The sequence below is a fragment of the Theobroma cacao genome, chromosome 6 (assembly GCF_053813885.1).
Source record: "Theobroma cacao isolate CCN51 chromosome 6, ASM5381388v1, whole genome shotgun sequence".
NCBI lineage: Eukaryota > Viridiplantae > Streptophyta > Magnoliopsida > Malvales > Malvaceae > Theobroma > Theobroma cacao.
The window spans coordinates 29,324,879-29,348,687 of record NC_142644.1 but is presented as its reverse complement, the minus strand read 5'-3'; the positions used below and the strand labels follow the sequence as shown (position 1 = coordinate 29,348,687).

Genomic DNA, 23,809 nt, shown 5'->3' with positions numbered 1-23,809 from the left:
TTCTGATTGTCTAATCCTTAGATAATTGGTAAAATCTTTATTTCAAGTGATGAATTGATCCTGCCTGCCTGAAAAAGAATTCCTATACATATGAGCTTCTTTAGGAGCCCAACAACCTCCATCGTAAAGGCAGTGATACAGTAGGGAGGGGATTGAATGAGTTGGGTTTGTTAGGCTTGGGGTTTTGATGGTCTGACCGTATGAGCCTGTGGTTGAGGAAAACATTTATGTGGGTTTAGGGCCATTGGTGGAGATAACTCGGATGGACCCATATTTTGCTTTTGTTCTCAACAATGGGTCTCTTGAATTTTAGACCAAGAGGCCCATGGGTTCATTCTTTCTTTCCCAACTCTCAATATGAACCAGGAAACAAAATATAGAAAAAGGCAAACAAAAGCATCAATGAAGCAGAAGGGAGCTGGCAAAAATGATCCCTCTAGATTTTGTGCCATTCTTTTTTAATTAAAAAATTTAAATCTTACTTTTTAAATAGAAAAATCATGCATCAATCATTGAATAAAATGTTTGATATAATTTTCTGCCATTTTTAACATATACATTTTGCTTTTGTACATTTCTGTTTTGGCCATCAATAGTGAGGTCTTTTATTTTTGCACTTATCTTATTAGGTTCATTCTCCCTTGTCTGTTGGGTATTTTAAGTACAAGCAAACCGTCCAAGAAGAAAAACTCTTTAATTTCTATTTGTTTGTCTAAAAACAAGGCTTTAAAAGAAGTTGAATGACTATCGGTTGGGTACTTTATCCTTAATTTCTTTAGATAAGAATGTACATATCATCATTCAATTCATTAAGCGTGATATGTGCTTGTATTATTAATACCAAAGGCATGAACAATTCATATTTTTACTCTTTTTAAATAATTATCAAAGGATTTTTAGATGAGAAATTTAATTTCTTTTTGTTTAAATTTCGACATGTAAATTTTATTATTGATACCGAAACATGTATGAGAATGAATTTACAAATAAATGGACAAACTCAAATTTAAATATTTCCAATTAAGAAGAAAATAGGTATAAATGAGTCTATCTGATTAGAATGGAGATTCAAGGCTTAGGTTTGAATGAGGAATTTTGGTCTCTTTTATTGCTGTAGTGAGGTTGCGTCAAATCCGGGTCTTTGATCCTAACCGCTGGTTGATAGCAAACGCACCCCATTGGGTCCCCACCAGCAGCAGCCGCACTTGAAAGGACTTGATTAATCCCAAAGGCACCGCAATTGGTCAACATGACCTTTCTATTGGTTAGCACTTTTAATTAATCCTCCTTTATGAGTTTGTGTCATTACATTTTTTTTATAGAATAAAATTTTAAAAGTATATAACAGAAAAAAATAAGTATACATACGATCCATGTACGTAGAAAAATAGACAAACAAGAAAGGTCTGTCTACCCGACATATTCGAAAGTTGCACCAAATAGGCCGTGGCACCTTCCTTTTTTACCCGATACCAACCACGGACACCAAATCCGTGCGAACCGTACCACTCCTGCTGCCTCTCTAATTATAAAAAGGAAAAAATAAATAAATACTCAATTGTCCGTGATAATGACACTTGTATTCCTCCACTTTACTCCTTTTTTTTATTTATTTATTTTAAAAAAGCTTTTTTGAAAAATCGAAAGCTCTGTCTTTTATTGACTTTCTCTCTTTGTGGTCCCCACACTCCACCACCCCTCTCCCAACTGGGCTCCACCTTTTTCCAAGTCCTCAACCGAAAATATCGGGTCCACGGAATCTACGGTCTCCAACCATCTCCGTAGACGATACGTATACCATCACAAACCTTCTTTTTGCAGGAGAATTCCTAGATTTTTTTTTACTATTTTTTGGGTGTTGTTTTGTTTTTTTTTTTAATCTTTTTCCTCTTATCTACCCACAAAAAGATCCTGTCTTTGGTTCCTAACAACGAAGAAGAAGGTTAGAACTTTAGAAAAAAGAAAAAAAAAAAGAGAAAACCCTCAAAAGAAAATGCCACCTTGCCTTGATTAGCCATGTACTTATTAGCTTCATGGTAAAGTTCTTGTCTTTGGATGCTTTTTGGTATATGTTATCAGATGTACTAGTTTTACTACTTTGAGATTTTTTTTCCCATTTTTTATTTGTTTTGTGCTTATCTGGTCATATATGAATCTGGGTCTTTCTTCTTTTTTTCTTTTTTTTTTATAATGGGGTTTATGATTGTTTTCGACACAATGATTAGTTTTATTTTTCTTCTTGTGGTTAATGCGTGTTATACTCATGGCTTTTTTTATTCTTTATTTTCAATAATAAAATGCAGTATACTTTTGTGTTTTTTTCCTGGGGTTTTTGTTTTTATTTTATATTATTTTTAATTTTTTGATTGATGACTTGTATATTTGGTTACTTGTGTGGGATTTTCCAGGCATTCACGGAAGGTGGTATTTTGACTTTTGAAGCCTAAGAGAAAGAAAAATAGGTTTTTTTTTTGTTTTTTGTTTTTTGAGGAGGGTTTGGTACTTTGGTTATGGATCAAAGGTTTGATAGGTTGAAGAAATGGTGTTTCAAGTGTGGATATATTTGATGGGTTTCAAGTGATTCTCTTTTTTTATTTTTCCGATGGAGAAGAGATTAAGGCCAGTCAGAGTCTCATTCTTGATGGTTCTTCTTCATGGCTTTGATTGGTTTCTTGATTTCAATGAAACCGAAGTTTGATTTTTCAGTGGTCAATGGTTGATGGGCTTGAAGAATTTTAGTTTCTTGAGCTCTGTATATTGCCTAGGAGTATTGTTTCAGGAACAGTCTTGATTGTGTCCCTTCTTCATACGAGGACGAAAACATAGAAGGGAAGTCAAAAGCAAAGCTTTAGGTTTAAGGTCTTCTAGGATATCAAGTATTTGCATTGAATTACAGGGATATAAGAAATGGCAGACGATGCTAATTCATGGATTAGGAGAACAAAGTTTTCTCACACGGTTTGTCATAGATTGGACTCATCAAGATTGGTCTCTTTTCCTTTCCACCTACAATCAGACAGGAATCTAGAGTGGAGTTTGGGATTGAAACCAAGGTCAGCAGTGGCTTCTGCTAAACAGAAATCAGTTCACAATGATCCACAGATTCAGCGAAATCCTATCACAAACAAGCAAAGATCTGTATCTCCTCTGCCTCAGACTATTCTCTCTGATACCTTTAAGGAAGCAAGGTCTGAGAGGAGGAGATTCTCAACTCCAAATCCTCAAAGGAAAGAATCCGACAAGCGATTTAGGGGAAAGTTTTTCCATAAAGAATCCCATGATAAGAAAGGATCCAATTCACCAGCATCATCGAATTCAAGTCCCCTTAGGCACTTGGGTTCCATAAAAGTTCAAGATAGGTCAAAGAGCAGGAAGGAGTCGGCTTGGACTAAGTATTTTGACCATGCTGGAGGAAGGGTTAATGCCGTAGAAGCAGCTGATGAACACACTGTTGAACTTTCCCAGCTATTTCTTGGGCTTAGATTTGCCCATGGTGCGCATAGCCGGCTTTATCATGGTATATATAAGGAGGAACCTGTTGCAGTTAAAATTATTAGGGTACCAGATGATGACGAGAATGGAAACTTGGCTGCTCGATTAGAGAAACAGTTCAATAGGGAGGTTACTCTTTTATCTCGGCTCCATCATCCGAATGTTATAAAGGTAATTGAACTTTTTCCTTTCTTTTTTTTTTTTTTCATTTTCCTCCTTTTTCATATGTATCTCGTTCTGTTATTACCATGCTTCCAAACAGTTTATTCAGGTTTTCGATCTCTTAATAGCTAAAGAGCCATAGCTTTAAATTATCTTGAATTGAGTATTTTTTTGTTAGTTTCGATCCTCACTTGATCGTTTGATCTGTTGACCAGTTTGTAGCAGCATGCAGAAAGCCACCGGTTTTTTGTGTTATAACAGAATATTTATCAGAGGGTTCATTAAGGGCATACTTGCACAAGCTTGATCACAAGTCTCTTCCGATGGAAAAGTTAATTGCTATTGTTCTGGAAGTTGCTCGTGGAATGGAATACATTCATTCTCAAGGAGTCATTCATCGTGATCTTAAACCAGAAAACGTCCTTATTGATCAGGAATTTCATCTGAAAATTGCTGATTTTGGTATAGCTTGTGAGGAGGCATATTGTGATCTACTGGCAGATGATCCAGGGACTTATCGTTGGATGGCACCTGAGATGATCAAAAAGAAATCGTATGGACGGAAGGTGGATGTTTACAGCTTTGGACTTATTTTGTGGGAAATGGTAGCTGGAACAATTCCATATGAGGATATGAATCCTATCCAAGCTGCTTTTGCAGTTGTGAACAAGGTATGTTCCTTAACCTCATGCTTTTTGGTAATATGAATGCATATATCTGTCCTTGCATATCAGCCTCAGTTCATTCAGGCCTTTGCTTATCAAAATTTTCATGTCTATGCTTATTTTAATTCTTAAATATTTTACCATCTCATTGATTTAATCATGTTCAGTCAACTGAAGATTGTAATATTGATCCACAAGATCTAGCATATGACTGCATTGAAAGTCTTTATGAATTTAAGCAATGCTGATAGAACAGAGTGGTTTGGTCTGCATGATAGACTGCTAAGAAGCCTTTTCATCTTGCTGGTGCTCAGCATTAATGCTATTATCTTGGTCTCATGCAGTGGCATAAGATGTTAATCAAACAATCATTTAAAAGTCATTGCTCAATATGAGGCTAACCTAAGCACATTTTCAGAAACAAGAATAGATACTTAATATGTAGGTAGCACCGTATTTCTCCATTGTTTCAGCAGGTTGAATAAATTGTCAGGATGACTCTGGAAGTTTAGGAAAGGAAGGCATGGTTACTTGGTTAGTAACAGATATTCTACTGGAATTTTCACTTATGTGGGAGAATTGAAGTGCGATTGTAGCATGTTTATGTATGATTTGTTGCATTTGTTAATCTCAACTGAGAAGCTTTTATATCTGTAATTCTGACATCGGAACTTCTTTTCTTAGAATTTGAGACCTGTTATCCCACACAACTGTCCACCTGCCATGCGAGCTTTAATTGAGCAATGTTGGTCATTGCACCCAGAGAAGAGGCCTGATTTTTGGCAGATAGTGAAGGTGTTGGAGCAATTTGAGTCCTCACTTAATCAAGATGGAACCCTGAAATTGGTACAGAACCCAAGTTGCCAAGATCACAAGAAAGGGCTGCTTCATTGGATTCAAAAGCTTGGTCCCGTGCACCCTCACTCTAATGCCTATAGTTCACCTATGCCTAAACCTAAATTCACATGAATCTTTATTGTGACCTGGCTTTTTTGTAGTGTCACCGGGTCAGTTGTAATTAAAAGGTTCGTTTTCTAAGCTTCTTTATTTGTACCTTATGTCACACTCATGTGAGAGTGAATGAAATAGATTGGTAGGCATGCATCAAGCTGAATGTGTCTTTTTACTATTATACACATACAACCAATGATCATGTTTTCGGGCAGGAAATTAAAAATATTGGCCGAGAAAAATTAAAGAAAATCATTTTCATTTCGGAAAAGTCATTTGTTCTGGATGACATTTCGTGTATACACACGTGTGCACACTGTTTATAGTTGTGTGTACTCTTTTTTTTTTTTTTTCTTTTTCCTTTTTCCTTTTCTGTTCCAAAGATGAATCCTTGCGTGTACAAATCAAACATTCTTCAATATTACCCTTCTTTTTATATAGTTCTGTCATTTTCTTTACTTGCACACGAGTAAAGTTTCTGCAATAATTGATCATGGAAAGTTGATTCAGTTTATTGTATCTTTCCATTTCTTTGTTCCCCTAACTTCAGGAAATTCAAATCCTATTAGTTCCTTTAGGAAAAACTACTAATAGTATGTAATTTATTGAAGTTTACAGGCATTAATTCAGCCAATATCATTACAAAAACACATTGGAAAAAGGGTTCTTGCTGTTAGTTGACTTAATAGCATTTGGATTCATGATTCAGGAATCTTCAATGATCTGAAAAGAGTAAAGTCTGGGAAATGCTGGCATATATTCCCACATTCTCTGTGTGTGTGTGAAACAGGATCATTTCAACGTAATACGTTAAAAGTGGGAGTATACTTTCCAAGTTAAGCATCCTAAGTCCTAACGGGGAGAAAAAGGGCATTGGGTTTCTCTGCATTTGCTACCCCAAAAATATCTAAAACATAGTTGTCTCTCGAAGTTTAGGTGGAATTTATTATTTCGATTTGATGTTTTTCAGTATTAATTACAGTGTCTATACGGCACAATGCAAGTTGATAGTAGTCGGCTAGTAGCCTTGGCCTTTTCCTCTTCGGAGTAGATCGCCGCATGTCTCAATCTTGTGAAGGTTCAATGTAACAACCGTGGTTCATATGAATTAGTGAGTGATTGTGATTGGACGGGCTTTCCCTGTCAAATATCAATACCAAAGTTATTAAATTTTGACCTGTTCTTGTTGGCAGAACTATAAGGATTCAAAATGGCCTCTCTCTGTCAGACTTTGGACACCGTTACTGAAGCCCATCTGTCTGCTCTAGTTTGGGCCTTAATCATGTCTTTGTAATCTTAGCTTCTTGTAGTAATATACTATACATTAAAGAATAAAATAAACATATAATAAAATCAAATAAATAATATAAAAAGAGATTGGATATTGATACATTAACAACATGTTAAGGTTAAGTTCCTATCAAATTTCGTTTTAATGCAATTGTCTTGATCAAAACGTTGAAGACTGAACGTGATAGGATAGGAGTGGCAATAATTCAGTATTGCGACTTGGTTCGTCAAAAGGTGGTACTGTGAGTGTTAAAAGGTAAGGGAAATTCATCAGTCTTTATGGCAAACAAAACCAAGGCCAAAGTCGTCGTGGTTGCTTCTTCGAAACCATTAACAACTTAACTATAATTCCTAAAGGTAACCTTATTCTCCAATAAAACAATTGCTTCGTCTTGAGGATGGTAACGACTTAAGAGAAAAAGACTATAGATTTTATTCAATGTTGGAGCCTTTCTCGACTCTATGTATACTAGGAATAGGGTGCTTGTTTGGTTTTATTATTCTTTTTTTAAAATATTTTTTAATGGAATTAGTTCGGGTATGATGAATTTCTCATTAATTATGGATATTCATTAATGTATTTTTCAGATCAAATTAATATGATTTCTACTTTGATGTCATTTAAGTGTTGTACAATTTAATTTATGGTGAGTGAATGAAATATAAAACAGAATAATTTGGTCACATTATTTAACACGTTAAAGTAAGAGTCAATATTAATTCGAGTTTAAAATGAACGGAATTACGTAATTTTCAGTAAATCATCTTTTCACGAAGACGGCAGAAGAATGTTGGTAGGCATGGGGCATCTAAAGCGACAGCTACAGTCTCTGACCAAATTTTAGTGGTGGTAAAAGTATGTTAAATTGTCCGCACAAAAGGAGATTCCTAAGGAATTTCCCAGTGCAAATTCTCAAAGCAATTTTACAGCTGAGCAATCCCTGGAAAAGCTTTGAAGGGGGGGATAAGGTACACATGGTCTTTCTCACTTTATCGTATTTTCCCCCTGGAAAGCCAAGTGGATATGGAAAAAAAGTTGGAGAAGACCGAAGTCTTCACAAATAATAATTGTTGCTTATGGTTTGTGGATGTACCAAAAAACATGGGAAGGGCGGGGGGAGGCGCAATATTGTAGGTTTCTAGGATTGTTATTCGCTATTTGGTGTAAAAACAGTAGACAGATTGAATTGGAAAGGGATCCTCCGATTGTTGCTCTTTCAACATCAATTAGATTTCACTATTCCTTCAACAACTCTCGTCCACTGGGAATGGTTTTGGAAAGTGAAATATGCCTCCCAGGAAAAGTGCATGTAAGCCTTTGTTTCCCTGTCTGGCAAAGACAGTCTCTCCTGCAATTGCCCATCGAAGCCCGAAGACCATGCTTGTACAATGTGATTTTATGCTTTTGGGTAGTTGAATTACCATATGATTCACTCCTTTGGACATGTGCTTTCTTCTTCTAATTGTTGCTGAGATGGGAGGGTGGTTATTGAATCATAAGCAGGAACATTTACATGATCAATACTCTTTGGACCTCGACTCACTTCAAGAGATCATAACAATAATTCGAGATTCAATCCAAGGCCCTTGTCTTCTCGTGATCATGAAGGTTAATTATATTAGGTGTTAATATTTGAAAGGTTAAATAATTTACATAATGGTTGTTTGATCTTTCTTGACTCGATCAGAATAGTACATTTTCGTATTTATTTACGCAGCTTAGTGCACCAGGGGATTCTGTGCCCCTTAGTCTGCTACTTTGTCTCACTACTAATCCATGATAATTTTTATAAACATTTTAAGTATTAGAATATAATTTTATGCCTTTCAAAAAAAAATTTATATAATGATCTCTTTGATAATTAAGACATTAAATGAAGTGACAACAAATCCATTAAAAATTATTTCGAACTTAAAAAGCGTTCAATATATAATTAATTAAACACTATTTGTAATTAACATATGTGCTACTAATGCATATAATTATTTAATTTTATTCATTTAAAATCGTCAAGAATCTCACTTTGAAGATGATTCAAATCTTTCATAATAATTGCATACTTTAAAAAGAAAAATCTAGGCAAGGAAATAAGCATGACATCTATAGTGTTCTTAGTTTTGCTATAAAGGGAACATTGCATCCTCACAGTTCTGGGAATGTCTCCCTTTTTCACGTAAGAAAGCATGGAGAGGGCAGGGTTTTTAACAAAAAGGAAATTCCCACAAGCAAGGATTTGCATTTGAAGGCTGATCTTTCTCCTTGCAAATCTGGACCACAAAACTCAAAAGTGAGTTATGTGGACCATTTAGTCCCTAAACCAGAGAGAGAGAAAGACACTTGTTGTCGGTACACAAATTTTTCTATTTCTTTTTGATGTCAGTAGTGGTACGCTCCCCACAAAGCTTTCAATGCATATCTCTGGCTTGGGCAATAAGCCCTCACCCCCTCCAAAGCCACTTTTGCTAGGTTTCTTTATCTCACTGTTTTCTGATACATATACAGTGTACTAGATGTTTGCCGCATTCTGGTCCTGTTAGTCCCACAATGAAATGCTCTTCCGAAGGATAAAATACAAGGAAATATGCATTGATATTGAACATGAGATTAAGAAGATCAAATAAAAATGGAATTAAGTTAAAAATTTGATGATAAAAGTGAAGTAAATTATAGCTTATTCTAACACACAAATCTTGGAATGTAATGATTGCAAGGGAGACAAGCATGACTGTAAATTATAGTCCATGGTGTTTGTTTACGTATGCAGATTAATTAAGTATTCGAAAAGGTAATTATATCTTGGAACCTGCCACGTAATCTCAGTGTACTTGACCTTCGTCAACCACGTGTCGCATGTCATGTAGAAACTCACCAATTAATTAGTAATTTAGATAAGATTAAGGAGTCGTAATCAACCATTAGAAGCTGGTCATTACGAATATAATGATACTAAGCCTGAAAAATGTTGACAAAGAAATTACTTCAGGAATCATAATAACACCAATAAATTAGTAATTAGATAAGATTTAAGGAGTGGGAATAAGCCATTAAGCCGATATTAAACATTGAAATATTAATGCCAGTTTCATTGGGGTTGTTCTAACATGTGTCGATGCTGTATCTATGTGGATGATGATTGACCAGACAAGTTTAATCCGTGCTTTTTTACTTTGTCAAAAGGCTACGAGTTAATCCAGATGAAGAATTCATTTTCTTACCCCTCTAAACACTTCAAGACATCACCACATGCATCGGGGTGGTGAGCAATTGGTCAAATCAATCTAGTACGATTCCAAATCAATGGAAGTTCAGCCAAACTTTCCACCTGATTACGCTGATATGTCATCGTCATTGTCTAATGAACTTTATCCTAAGACCACCATGATTCTCTTGGAAAGGGGAAGTTGCATTATTAGAAGGTTACATGCATATAATTTCATTCATATCCACAGTGACAATTCGATTTGCAAAATTGGACAACCCATCCGAATCCAAAGGGTACTCAAAGCCTGTACATAGGTGAAAAGATTCAACTGAAATATATAATTAGGTTAAAATTTTTTCGGTTAGGCATGTGCTTGTAAAATGTTAAAGCCGGAATTGAAACAGTCATGCTTTTGGGAATATGTTTTCTCAAGAGTTAAAACGGTCAATGACAGTCCACTTAGCCCTACAGCAAACCCCACCACCGGTTCATATCAGCAAACTTTTTCTCTGTGGCATCTCATGATATATAATTTTGCTTTTGTGCCTTTGGCTTTCATTACTGGTAAGGGAACCTTTAAGGCTTTAACAAACAAAGGAGTAGTCACATTATCCCTGTTGGGCAACGTTTGCTAACTTGGTCTAAGAGCTTGCAAGCTGCAGCTTTGCTTCCCAAAGGATTACTGATATGGAGCACAACCCTAATTCCTCAAGAACAGATAGAAAACTCATCGAGAGAAACAGGAGAAATCAAATGAAAGCTCTCTATTCCAAACTCAATTCTCTCATACCCCATCACAACTCTAGGGTTTATCTCTCTCTCTGTCCCTCTCTTTTTTCACACTCACTCCAAAATGTGCACAAATATTTGCTAAATTTCGATTCTATGGAGTTTTGCAGGAATCAACATCACTGCCTGATCAACTAGGTGAAGCTGCAAACTATATAAAAAGGTTACAGACAAACTTGGAGAGAATGAAGGAAAGGAAAGACAGCTTACTAGGAGTAGAAAGGTCGATGAATACAAGCAGGAGCAGTGGGCCGAGATCTCCTCAAATCATGATTCAAGAAATGGGTTCTTCTTTGGTGATTGGGTTAACAACTTGCTCGAGTAGTCAGTTCATCTTCAATGAGACAATTCGTATTCTTCATGAAGAAGGAGCCGAGATCGTTAATGCCAGTTTCTCTGTTGTTGACGATACTGTTTTCCATACTATACATCTTACGGTAGGCATATGCTTTCACTTTCATTACCCTTTTTCTTGTGATGTGATGAGGAATCGTAATAGTCAGGAATAATCTTTTATTTTAGGATTTGTTCAGAAATTCTTGGCTTAAAAACTTTTGTAGGTTGCGGAGTCTTATGCACCAGATTATGGAGCTGCAGCCAGGATATCTGAGAGACTACAGAAGTTCGTCAATGATATTGCTGATGCATGATCAGTGATGCTCTAACGGAGTAAATAATCTGAATTACTCTATCTTCTGTTTGATTGTTAGTAAAACGTTTGTCAGAAACCTCAAGGGATATGAAACATGAGGCGCCATTGCCGCTTGCTAATTAGTAGTATATGAAATAATGCTGCTTGGCAACACCAGATCTATTGCTATGATGTTTTCAATTCCCAAGCTTTTTCATATCTGTACATACCCCATCAAATTACCTCTCAAATTCAATAAAGCAAACTGCCACTATAACCTAGTTAAACTAGGATTAAACAAAGTTTACAGCTTTTATGCATTGTTGATTCTAGTTTAGATAGGATTATGGTGAATAATGGCTCTATATTTGATATATATGACAAACTTCTTCTTGCTAGCTCAGAAATGATGTTACTTTTGTTTAGTTCTGACTGGTTGGAAGGAATCAATATTTGTTAGATTTGGATTACCCTACATATAATCTTTATTCACATATGAATTACTTATGAATTGGTCATTGTGCTTTGATAAATCGACATTTCAAAAGACAGGCCAGATGCTTTATTTGCTAACTAGTTTCTATTTATTTATGTTGAAAACGAAATCACTTTGTCCTGTCCAACCAAAACCATGCTAGTTTGAACTGAGGAAGTCGCAATATTTGACCCTGTAACTGTGGGGAAGACCTGTAATACAAATTGAGGCTTTCCCACCTAAGGAAAGTGTGTAATGCATGCATTACATAGTGGCGGATTTTTCTGTGAAACTTACTTGGTTCTTTGCAAAGTCAATGGTAATGTAAAGAACATGGTGTTGTCACGAAGGGATGAGAAGTCAATTATGGAAGCATTTTTGTTATAATTAGGGAGAAGGCTTTTAGCAAGTCGGGAATATATACATGTGTATTATGTAGCGTGTATGTGAAAGCAATTCTTTCACAATTTGGCTGACGAAAGACGAATGACGTTTGCAAGCTTTCTTTTCTTGCATCTCAGTTAGTAATTAGCATGTTTAGATCACCGGCAAACTAGGGGAGAAGTGGAGAATTTATAAATTGCTATAAGGATAAGAAAGGATAGGAAGAAACCTTTTCATTTTGTGTATAGCTGGTTCCTTATTTTGGAACATGCAGAAAATATTACCATTTATAGGTTTTCACGGTGATTTAATTGTATTTGTGAAATTCACTTTATTATATAAAATATCTCATTTCACTGTCGGTTTTAACCAAAAAAGAAAAAAAAATATAACCAATAATCTCTCACCCCAAAATATAAAACATCAAATAACACAATTTCTCTTACTTCTCTCTCCTTTCGATCCTACGTACAAGCATATATATCATTTCATTTCATTTCCTTTCAAACATTACATGAGATCGAAATAACACAATAAAATATCAAATTATGTAAATGTAGAATAAAAATTAAGAGCTCTTAATTTTTATTCCATCATTACTGTTTTAGTGGTGAGTTCGTACTAGTTATAATTTATTTAGACTTTAAAGGGATGAACATGAATGAAATGTCCGACATATATAAGAGACAACTAAGAAATCTTGAAGATGATATGGATACTGGGAGCTGATGAATACAGATTTTTTCTGACCCGGCTCTCGACCAAGCAGTTGCTGCCACCTGCCTCTTCTTTATTCCCCAACAAAACTGATTACATTATTGGTTTTGAAAACCTACATTACAGCGAAAAGCACAAGTCCTCCACTCATCCAACCCTACCTTTTTGGATGGTTTTTGACGTCGATGTCATGTACTCGTGCCCCTAAACACATGGTTTAAATTTGGTAGAAATTATTAATGGTTCAGACAGGAGGACAAATTTATGATGAAACGAAAGAAAAAAGAAAGGGATACGAGAAACCAGGTGGAGTCCCTGAAATCAATTCCGTGTTCCCTCCTGCATGTTTTGTCTCATTGCTACTACTTAAAGACGTTCCCTATTAATTTGACAGGGACGGTAATAATTGGGACATGCCTTGTCCCTCGTATCATGCATTGTTTATGGGTTAAAATCCCAAGTTCCACCTTGTAAAAACTGAATGCAATGACGTTTTACATATATTCATGTTTTTATTTGGTGTGTTCATCCTACATTCAAATTTTTTATTTTCAATTATTTATATATATATATATATATAAGAGTATAGATTCGAAACTTGTTGATTTTATTTATTATCAATGGATTACTAATTAATAAACATGTGAGTTGAAATATGAAATTGCTATTAACTCATAAATCGAAAATATTCACGTTATAATTGTAAATTACGTAAATTTGATTATACATAACTTAAATGTTTCAATAAACTATGAAATTACTTATGAAGGAAATCCAACCCATGTAGAGTCAAAAAGGGTCTCACAAACAAGTAACTTTATTGTATTTCTGTCAAAAATAGAGTGCTGAAAACCCTTCTGGTGATTAGTTTTGGATCTGACAACGACAAGCCCAAATTTTTATGAGTGGGGAAGGTCTTAATCTTATCATTCTGAAAAGACGAAAAATGCCAGGAAAGCCCAAATGAGCCCAGATTAGGCCCAATGTGAGCACTAACAATTGTAGCAATGGGTTGTACACCAAAGAGGAAAAGGAATGATACCAGAAGCCCAATATAAGAGTAAATGGGCTCAAAGAGGCCCAAATTTTCCAGCCAACTGTTCACGATCACGAGCGCAACAAAAAGCCCAAACATCGAGGGTAAACACGTCATTTAACACACTATAAACGCCTTTCAGTCTAGGGTTTTCTTTTCCTCCTTCCCCAACCCAAAACCCTCTGTACTGGTACCATCCATCAGCTCTCTTACTCTGCTGCAGCGAAATCCGGAGATCCATCAACAATGGTAGGAGGTTTTGAAGTAGGCGCAGTCCCTTTTAACCCAGACGGCTGGGGCCCACCCGACTCCGTCACCACTGCCCCAACTACCACCACTCTGCCTCTCCACGTTCCCTTCGCTCCTTTCTCCCGCTCCGAAAAGCTTGGCCGAATCGCCGACTTCACCCGCTCTTTCCCTTCCTCGAACGCCAACCCATCCAACCGGCCTTCCTCTGCAAAACCCGGCGGAGCCAATTCCTCCGACGCGCCTTTCGATTTCTCCCTCGACCTCGACGCCTTCCCTCTCGCGAACCCGGACGACGATTCCTCCTTCCGTCTAGTAGACGCCAAGCCTCCTCCTCGGCCCAAATTCGGCCCTAAGTGGCGTTTCAACCAACACCGACCCCAGCTCCCTCAACGACGAGACGAAGAAGTCGAGGCCCGAAAAAGAGAGGCCGAGAAAGAGCGAGCCCGCCGCGACCGTCTTTACAATCTCAACCGGTCCAATCAGAACCAGCCACGTCGCGAAGCCGCGATTTTCAAATCTTCAGTCGATATCCAACCGGAATGGAACATGCTCGATCAAATCCCTTTCTCGACATTCTCCAAATTATCCTTTTCCGTTCCCGAACCCGAAGATTTACTCCTCTGTGGCGCATTAGAGTATTACGATCGGTCCTTTGATCGAATCACCCCGAAGAACGAACGGAGGCTCGAAAGGTTCAAGAACAGAAACTTCTTTAAAGTCACTACAACTGACGATCCGGTGATCCGAAGATTGGCCAATGAGGATAAAGCAACTGTTTTTGCTACCGATACGATTCTGGCAACCTTAATGTGTGCACCGAGGTCAGTTTATTCATGGGATATTGTAATTCAACGTGTTGGGAATAAGTTATTTTTCGATAAGCGAGATGGTTCTCAATTAGATTTGTTGTCAGTTCACGAGACTTCTCAGGAGCCATTGCCTGAAGCTAAAGATGATATTAACTCTGCGTATTCATTGAGTGTTGAAGCAGCTTATATAAATCAGAATTTTTCACAGCAGGTTTTGGTTAGGGATGGGAATAAGGTGAGTTTTGATGAGCCGAACCCATTTGCCAACGAAGGTGATGAGGTGGCTTCCGTGGCCTATAGGTATAGAAGGTGGAAGCTTGATAATGATATGTATTTGGTTGCACGTTGTGAGGTTCAGAGTGTTGTTGAGGTTAATAAGCAGAAGTCTTTTCTTACTTTGAATGCACTTAACGAGTTTGATCCCAAGTATTCGGGTGTTGATTGGAGGCAGAAGTTGGAGACTCAGAGGGGTGCAGTTTTGGCTACTGAATTGAAGAATAATGCGAATAAGTTGGCTAAATGGACTGCTCAAGCTCTTTTAGCCAGTGCTGATTTAATGAAATTGGGCTATGTTTCAAGGGTGCATCCTAGGGATCATTTTAACCATGTGATATTGGCTGTTGTTGGGTATAAGCCAAGAGATTTTGCTGCACAAATTAATCTGAACACTGCGAATATGTGGGGCATTGTGAAGTCTATTGTGGACTTGTGTATGAAATTGAATGAGGGGAAATATGTGCTCGTGAAGGATCCATCTAAGCCTCAGGTGAGGATTTATGAGGTTCCAGCTGATGCTTTTGAGAATGATTATGTGGAGGAACCTTTGCCAGAAGACGAACAAGTTCAGCCACCAACTGAGGATGCTGAAGGTGGGGAGGCAAATGGCACTACAAATGATGTTGAGGATAAAGATATTGAGACACAAAATTAAAGGTAATGGTTCTTTAGGCTATTTACTCATATTTGCCTATGCATTATGTCCTTATGGTGTACCTTTCTCATGCGATGATATGCTATTTTAATCTCCCTTGTTCATTTATTAATGTTTGCCATGTTTCAACTAGTATGATCCAATTATTTGCATACTGTCTCACATGCTGACAATCTACTGAAGTCAAGTATCTGTCAAATATTGTTATATGAGTTCTGCACAAGCATTTATTATTTTTATCTTTTTAGTTTTTTATTATGGATAATTAACTGAAATCATTCTGAGTTCAGCAAATTCTGTGAACGTTTAACTTGGTTTATGGTTCTATCATAAATTGCCTTAACGATGTTCAAATGTTTCATCTATTTTCTTAATGCTCATAAATGGAGAAAAGAAAGGAGGTGATGATTGTTTAGCGATTTTTTATAGAACTTTTTATTGAACTTGAAATCCTTTGAAACTTATTTTATCTGTGGTTATAGGTTTAATCTTTGGAGTGGAAGATTGATTGGAAAAAGCTTGATGTACTGGTCTGTTGTCAAAGACCTTGTATGGCCATGCAAATTTCGATAAGAATTATATTAGTTGCTTGATTTACTGAAGCAGTCATTAGTTTTCTGGATCATCTCATCATTGGCATATTTCTGTTGCTATGTTGTGTTGATTCTTTATCTTGATTGCATGCTACGTTGGACTTGTCTGATGTTTTAGTGTTGATTGCTACAGCTTATTGGTGATTGCTTATCCAAATTCTGGTATTTATGGAGAATTACGATCCGCACTAATGTCTACAGCAAGCCAGATTTGAAGCTCAAAGAATAGTCCATAAAGTATTTATGTTTCCTTGTTTGATCCGCATGTTGACTTAGCATTATGTGCGGAGAGATTTTGTAAGAGTATTTATAACTTGCCTTTTGAAACTGAGTGAACCTAATTAGTAAGCATGTTCCGATGGTTTCATGCGAGTCTGGAAATGTGGTACTGAGGGTATATGTTTTTTGCTTCTTCAGAAACTATTTTCCTCTACAAACTATTTTTCCTTACTAAATTTTTCCTTCCTATCAGGGTCTAGCTAGCGCTTGGTGAGACTTGTTAAAGCTTTAACGCCAGCATATCTTGTGACACTCATCTAGTCGAAGCTTCTGATGTCTTGGGTTTTACTTTGATCATTCATTCATGAAATCCAATTCATTCAAGCTACACTTGCTCTAGCTTTTACTAATCACCATCGCTCTTCGCATAGAAAATGGATGAAAACATATCAGCTGGTAATCGATTTTAAGTCAATTATCTAAAGGTTTTACCTTTCGCACTGAGGAAACGTTGTTCCTTAATCAAATTATAATTCCAATAAACCGTGGGCATGAGTGAAAACTATTGCCCCCCTCCCACCGTGTGGGTCTTTGAGTTAGCCATAATTTCTGAACTTTGTAAAGTTTGGCCCATATTTGGAAGGGGAGGCAAAGGAAAAGAAGAAAAGGCCAAGAAGGCTGATTTGGTGGAAATCTGCAAGACTGTAGGCCATCGGGCAGGGGAAGGAATGAGAAATCAATGTATAGAATTGTGGGCCCAAATCCAATCAAAAGCGGCAGAATCCGAAAAGTGGTTCATAGTAATCAAACACTGGAGCGTGCTTTAGTAATCATGAAGTCTGGTCCAATCTTATGAGTCGATTATCAGGAATGGGAAATGGAATCTGGGCATACTGTTGTACACATGTATGGGACCTCAATTATTGAAAATGATAGTGGGATCGCGGGGGCAAAAATTTTTCATTACTGAGGAAGAAGCTTTCACATCCATATATTAACCTAAAATTTAGTGAATTCTGGGATAAAATCATACAACAGAGGACAGAGAGTGGTAAGAAGTAAGAATGGGACGTTGCTGCGGCTAAGGTTCTCATCGTTGTTGTCTGCCACTTGGGAATGGAGTCTAGCCGGACCTTTTTGTAGGAATTCTTTCCCCTTGTCATGAAGATCATCCATAACGTTTGCTTTAAGTTGCTGCTGAAACCGTTGTCAATTAAAACTTTAGAACTAAGGAGATTGGTGTTCGGCACTTACTTTCCATGCGTAATAAGCTTAGGCATTTTGTTTCTAAAAGTAATGAAGGGGACCAAAATTCTTTATAAAGGCAATCTCCTAACTCCATTACCATTATTTATAAGGTCATACTCCAGCTTGCTAAAGACTAAAAGGGCTTTTGGTTCACTAAAAGGAAAGGAGTATAGTCAGAGTCACATCTGGTATTTCTTATTGTTTTGCTAGTTATGGACTGAAACACTTGCTTCAACATATATCAGAATGAATTGAAGACATCAAACTCTGAAAACAGAGTAAATAGCTCTTGAAACCTGCAAACTAAAGCTACCCATTTTAGCCAAAGGGTAGTTGATAGTTGACGCCTTGCTTGTCTCCCTTGACCAAATCTTAAACCTCAACTTTCTGTTATACATTGAACATATTGTTAATTCAAATATCTAATGGTAAAAACATTAGCAGAAATACTTTTTTCTATTTGACCAGTAGTGGTAATGCTTCAGAGTACAATTTATGTAATTATTCAAGAATTGTGGAAGTCCACCGACAAGTCCCTAATCTTACATTACACATACACCAGAAGCAGCCTTGCTTGCACCATCGGAATTCACCGACAGACTACTTGAAGGAGACAACTAGCTGGTCAGCATTCAATGCATCTTGCAGGGCAAAGAATCAAATATTAATACCTAGTTTAATTTGTAATATTATCAGGTCAATGCTGGTGGAGTTTAACTCAAATATCTCCAACTAAGCTGGCAAGGATCTGCACTTAAATAGACTCTTATCTCTTCTCTATTCTGTAAAACTAAATAAACTATTAAGGCTGGTTTTCTGGCCCAAGGTTTATTCCTTTTGTATACATATAAAATGGTGATTTGAGCCTTGCATCATAATCATATGCAGGTTGACTTGTGGTTTTCATCCAAGTGGAATTCTTTCTCCTTCTTCCAAGCTGATAAGAGCTGTATAAATTTATTCAGGCATGTGATATTCAAAAATTTTAGGATCTCGACCCAGAATTTACTATGCCTAAATCTGTGTGAACAATAACATCAATTAATCAGATGAGTCATAGGGTGATAATAAGTTAATAACTAGCCAGAAACCAAGTGTGATGGGTATGCAACATTGCTTTCAAGGTTGATAATGTACGAATGAAAGAAGAGCCAGACGAGATCAACTTGCTCAAATCCCCAAAAAAAAAATTTGTACGACTGTATACATTTTTGTAGTTTGACAAGTAATTTGATGATTGATCTATAGAATTATACATTGTTCTAAGTAGACCAGTTTGCAAGAATGACAACTAATATATGTATATATATTTATTCCCTTGTAAGTTGTGAGTAGAAAATCACATGGATGTCGTGGTTTCACACAAGAACCAGCTTGCTTCCACCTCCATCGACAATTTGATTATCGTTTGATCCAAGAATTTGGGTCCATTAAACAAATTAACTTGGGTATAGGCTCTTAGGGTCAAATTCCTATTCGGAGAATGCAATTTGATAAGTTGAATGCATTCAGGAATTGAAGTGATTAGCCATGTTATCTCCACCTGATTACCTTTGGAAAAGGGCATAGTGAAAGAAGCTTAGAGTCTAATCGTTTATTTCATTTGAATATTTGGTAATTATTATTCAATGTCTTTGAAAGACCTTGTAACCAGTGTCAGGAGGGAAAAAAATATAGTTAAAGAACTAATACCTATGCTTTAACTGGGCAGTGGGGCTTGGGAAGAGGTGAGACATGATTGATTCTTCTTGCTTTTTTGTTTTTTAAATTTATATTTGATTCTTCTTTAATCGGCCAAAGTGTTTCATAAAGAGGATGCAATTTGATCTCAGTTAATGAGAAAGGTTACATATCATCTTAATAAATGTTGTTTGGTTGCCCCATTGTAAGAGATATAAATTGTAAGAGATAAAAATTAAATACATCTAGAGCAGAGATAAAAATTACCTCTAGAGCAGAGATAAAAATTAAATTGTAAGAGATACAGGCAAGGTGATCCATGGTGATAAATACATCACTGAATTGAGCAAAAAAAAATTGTTACGTCAAGCACTTTAAAAAATATATATAGAGGAATATTTCAATTTTATAAAAAGTAAATGAAATTTTTTTAAAAAATTTATAAATAGGAATATTACAATTTTTTTGTTATGAGTAGTTACATTTCTCATGTTTTCCTAAAACAGCTTGGGATTGATTTTGCCAAAGTAATTAGAATGATTGAAAGTAAAGAATTTGTCGGTGTGGGTTAAGTTTAAAAAGGACATTTGGATTAAATGGTATCTCCACTAACAAAATGTCTTGGAAAAAAAGAGAAAAAAAAAAACACATTTCATACTTTATTTTTTTTTCTCTTTTTGGGCAACGTGTCTTTCCAAAAAGTATATGACCCTGATCAGAGGGAACAAGGACCGTTGAGGGGTATGGGCCCAAAGGTTTGTTTGCATCTGCATGTCTGTTTTTATCGTCACAAGGAGTTGATGATATTCACAGGGTTGAAAATCTTCAAAAAACCCTTAGCAACGTACAAAATTCTCATGGATGAGAGCTGGGATTCCCCACCATTTTACCCTTCACATTTTTCTTGCGCCCATGTTCAATCTTTTTTCCCACTTTATGGAAGTCTATGATTGCCCAAAACCAAGGTATTAACTTTTTTTTCATTTTAATACCCCTCTTGAATCCAAGTCCTTGGAAACTTCTACATTGCCTTGCAGCATGGGCAAAATTCCCTTAATTTTTTAGCATTCTTTAGTTCAAATCTCTCTCTCTCTCTCTGCATGTGAAGAACCTCTGCGCCATAAAAGCAAAAAATAATGTTCCAATTTGGTGTAATGCATTTAAAGATATGAACCCTATTTTCAAAGACTTGAATAAACTAAAAAAAAAAAAGAAAAAAAATACTTTTCCCTTTTTTTTTGTCTCTTTTTCTGAATAGTGTATAGTAGCCTACAACCCTACCCCACGCCATTATAAAACATGATTTCATCAATAAAAACCGCAGAGAATCACGGCTTAACCACTATAAATTCCCTGCCTAGAGCACCCCAGCTTCACCATCTTTCTTTGTATACAGCTTAAGCAAAAACATGGGGTTTGCAGCAGCAGCTAAAGCTGTTTTGCTTCTGCAGCTTTCACTGCTCTTAGTGAGCAGCTTCAGAGTGTCTGGTCAAATTTTGCCTGAGGCTTTGCCTCCTCATTACCATGAAGGATCTCACCAACCTATTTCTCCTGTGATGGCACCTAGTCCCCCACCAAGTCATCACCACCACCACCACCACCCTCACCCCCACCCCCATCCTCATCCACCCACCCCTCCACCCACTAAGCCGCCAAGCCACCCACCTAAAGCCCCGACTCCTGCACCAGTTTATCCACCACCCAAGCCACCAACCAAGCCGCCAACTTACGCTCCGCCCAAGCCACCAGTTCAACCACCAACCAAGCCGCCAACTTACGCTCCACCCAAGCCACCAGTTCAACCACCAACTTACCCACCCAAGCCACCAGTTCACCCTCCAACTAAGCCACCAACTCAGCCCCCAACTAAGCCCCCGGTTTACCCTCCAGTGAAGCCTCCAACTAAGCCACCAACTCATCCCCCGACTAAGCCACCAGTTCACCCTCCAACATACCCACCATCTCATCCTCCGGCTAAGCCACCCACTTACCCAAAGCCTTCAAGGAGTCTCGTGGCAGTTCAGGGCGTTGTTTATTGCAAGTCATGCAAGTACGCTGGAGTTGACACCCTCTTGGGAGCTAAACCTATCTTTGGTCAGTCCCAAACCTATTTTGATATTGCTAAAAATATCTAAGCAAAGTTTCTTTTAAACAAAACCTTATATTCACTGAAAGAAGAGTACTTCAGGGGTTTTATTCATTTGCATTGAGGATCATGAGCTACAGTTTTTTTTGTTTTATGGGATAATATCATTTTGGTTTAGCATGCCTTTCTCCCTTGTCTACAAGTAAACAATGTTAGAATGAGGCATGGTTGTACATAATTATTTTTGCATTTAGAGATGCTATGATTCCTGACGTGACTTTCATTTTTTTTTATATTCATTTTGTTTGAATGAAAAACTTGCATTTTGAATTTTGAGTTATGAGAGAGAAAAGCTTGTCTTTTGGTTCCAACTTCCAAGTCTGACTAACATCAACAGCTTGGCGTTTTATGGGTTAAAAGCAGCAAAACTTTACCTTTTTTCAACAATAGCTCATACTTCTAAGTGTACGTAGCATCAATGGCTGGCATGCATTCTTTTGGCACCCTAGGTTGTAAACACAACAATTTTGCTTTTATCCGTTGGACCGAGAAAAATTACCCTATACTCGATTACTTGCTCACTGAGCAACTTGGCATTGGTTTTGGCAGGTGCCATTGTAAAGCTAACATGCAAGAATACCAAATACAAGCAAGTGGTCCAAGCCAAGACTGACAAGAACGGCTATTTCTTCCTGGAAGCACCAAAGTCCATCACCAGCTTTGGAGCCCACAAATGCACAGTCTCCCTAGTATCATCACCGTTGGCTTCATGTAGCAAGCCATCAAATCTCAACAACGGGTTGCAGGGCGCCACCTTGAAGCCTGAGAAGCCATTTATTGCAAACAAGCTCCCATTCATTCTCTACAGCGTTGGGCCATTTGCTTTCGAACCCAAATGTTACTAGAACTGGAATCTCATCACTGCTTTGCTCTCCCACTCTTTTCCATTGTTCTTCTTTATGTGTTACCAGCTACTTACAAGTTTCCCCTAGCTTCTTATTGTAATGGCATTTTGTTTAGTGTGTTGCTTTGGGTGAACAATAAATAATAGTCATAAATGGAATAGATTAGTAATTGAATAATCAATGGATTGCTCTTTTAACTAGTACATAGATTTTATTTCTATCAATGATTCAAACTTTTTTCAATCTAGTTTTCCTGATGAATAACAAAGATGTCTCTAGGGAGATGGGGATAATCTCAATTATCAATGGTTACCAGGACAAAGAAAAATATGGTACTCATGGGAAGGAGTGTATGTGGTCTGCCTTGTGGCAGACATGTGACTTTTTATGGGGATATATAATTACTATAATGTTCCTTTATTAAAAACTATAAAAAGGATTGAACATACTAGCAAGTACACATAATTAGGGGTAGCCTTTTGCTACCTCTTTGATTTTCTTTTGGCCAATTCAAATCTGAGTTGTCATGTTGTGAGTGAGTCCCATAGTTTCTCTTGGCAAATGACAAGAAATAGTATGCTCATGATGGATTTGTGGATATGGTTACCCCAGTTGTTGCTTTCGGTGATGCCAAAGTGAAAATTACAGTGTAACAGTCAGTCCAAACACTTTAACAGTGTCATATGAATCTAAATGAAACTCTCTTTTTATATTTTTCCCTTTTCTTACTGATGAAAGGCAACTCATGTTTGAAAGATTTTAGACTGGGTCAAGTAAAAAAGATTAAGATTACGCTTTTGATTGCTTTTTATTCTTCATTTTTTGCAGCTCCTACCTATTTTCGGATAGGTATCACTACTAGTATTAATAGCTATATTATGATCCTATCTCACGAGCATTTCTGAAAGTATTGTGGGATGCTAAAGATTCAGCTCTCGGTGTCAAGTGCTGGGCTTGTTTCCCCTCCTGGCCCCAATCTCTCACTGTTTCAAGCAGGGGGGGGAAGCTGGTTAGCCATCTTTTTTGAGAAAACCTCGAGAGGGCTTTTATTTGCTTGATCAGTCATGGTGATATCATCATCTACTAGTCTGAAATCACATCAACTGGATGGCCAGCATTGCTATTCTTATAAACTGTGCAAACAGAGATTCACACCCGTGTGGCCCCTTGAACCTTGACTTATGAATGGAGATTGCAGATCATTGATTTCACGAGGAAAAGGCCGAACAACGTTTTCAGGGAGAGTAATGGGACTGCCACCATGTGTCAGATAGGCTGGCAAAATTGAGTGCCC

General features: G+C 37.1%; 4 protein-coding genes across 6 annotated transcripts; all 4 read left to right on the top strand.

Moving 5' to 3' along the window:
- Window positions 1–1,862: 1,862 nt before the first annotated feature.
- On the top strand, window positions 1,863–5,541 carry LOC18596835 (Protein kinase superfamily protein). The gene is made up of 4 exons (XM_007025540.3): window positions 1,863–2,036; window positions 2,409–3,663; window positions 3,870–4,325; window positions 5,004–5,541. The coding sequence occupies exons 2-4, from the start codon at window positions 2,908–2,910 to the stop codon at window positions 5,286–5,288; spliced, it is 1,497 nt and encodes a 498-aa protein (XP_007025602.1). The 5' UTR covers window positions 1,863–2,036; window positions 2,409–2,907; the 3' UTR covers window positions 5,289–5,541.
- Window positions 5,542–10,313: 4,772 nt separating this feature from the next.
- Window positions 10,314–11,590, top strand: LOC18596834 (basic helix-loop-helix (bHLH) DNA-binding superfamily protein). Its single transcript, XM_018123274.2, has 3 exons — window positions 10,314–10,570; window positions 10,663–10,989; window positions 11,113–11,590. Exons 1-3 carry the CDS (start codon window positions 10,451–10,453, stop codon window positions 11,200–11,202), a joined length of 537 nt encoding a protein of 178 aa, XP_017978763.2. The 5' UTR covers window positions 10,314–10,450; the 3' UTR covers window positions 11,203–11,590.
- A 2,356-nt stretch (window positions 11,591–13,946) lies between these two features.
- LOC18596831 (eukaryotic translation initiation factor 3 subunit D-like) lies at window positions 13,947–16,832 on the top strand. Of its 3 annotated transcripts, none has more exons than XR_001928494.2 (3): window positions 13,947–15,786; window positions 16,267–16,314; window positions 16,511–16,832. XR_001928494.2 is itself a non-coding variant. In XM_007025536.3 (2 exons), exon 1 carries the CDS (start codon window positions 14,042–14,044, stop codon window positions 15,782–15,784), a length of 1,743 nt encoding a protein of 580 aa, XP_007025598.3. In that variant the 5' UTR covers window positions 13,949–14,041; the 3' UTR covers window positions 15,785–15,786; window positions 16,511–16,832. The 3 variants fall into 3 exon arrangements, 1 of the variants encoding a protein (XP_007025598.3); XR_001928493.2 differs by having other exon boundaries at window positions 16,267–16,333; XM_007025536.3 differs by lacking the exon at window positions 16,267–16,314 and having other exon boundaries at window positions 13,949–15,786.
- Window positions 16,833–20,893: 4,061 nt separating this feature from the next.
- On the top strand, window positions 20,894–22,692 carry AGP31 (arabinogalactan protein 31). Its single transcript, XM_007025533.3, has 2 exons — window positions 20,894–21,618; window positions 22,220–22,692. The coding sequence occupies exons 1-2, from the start codon at window positions 20,934–20,936 to the stop codon at window positions 22,513–22,515; spliced, it is 981 nt and encodes a 326-aa protein (XP_007025595.1). The 5' UTR covers window positions 20,894–20,933; the 3' UTR covers window positions 22,516–22,692.
- The last annotated feature ends 1,117 nt before the right edge of the window (window positions 22,693–23,809 follow it).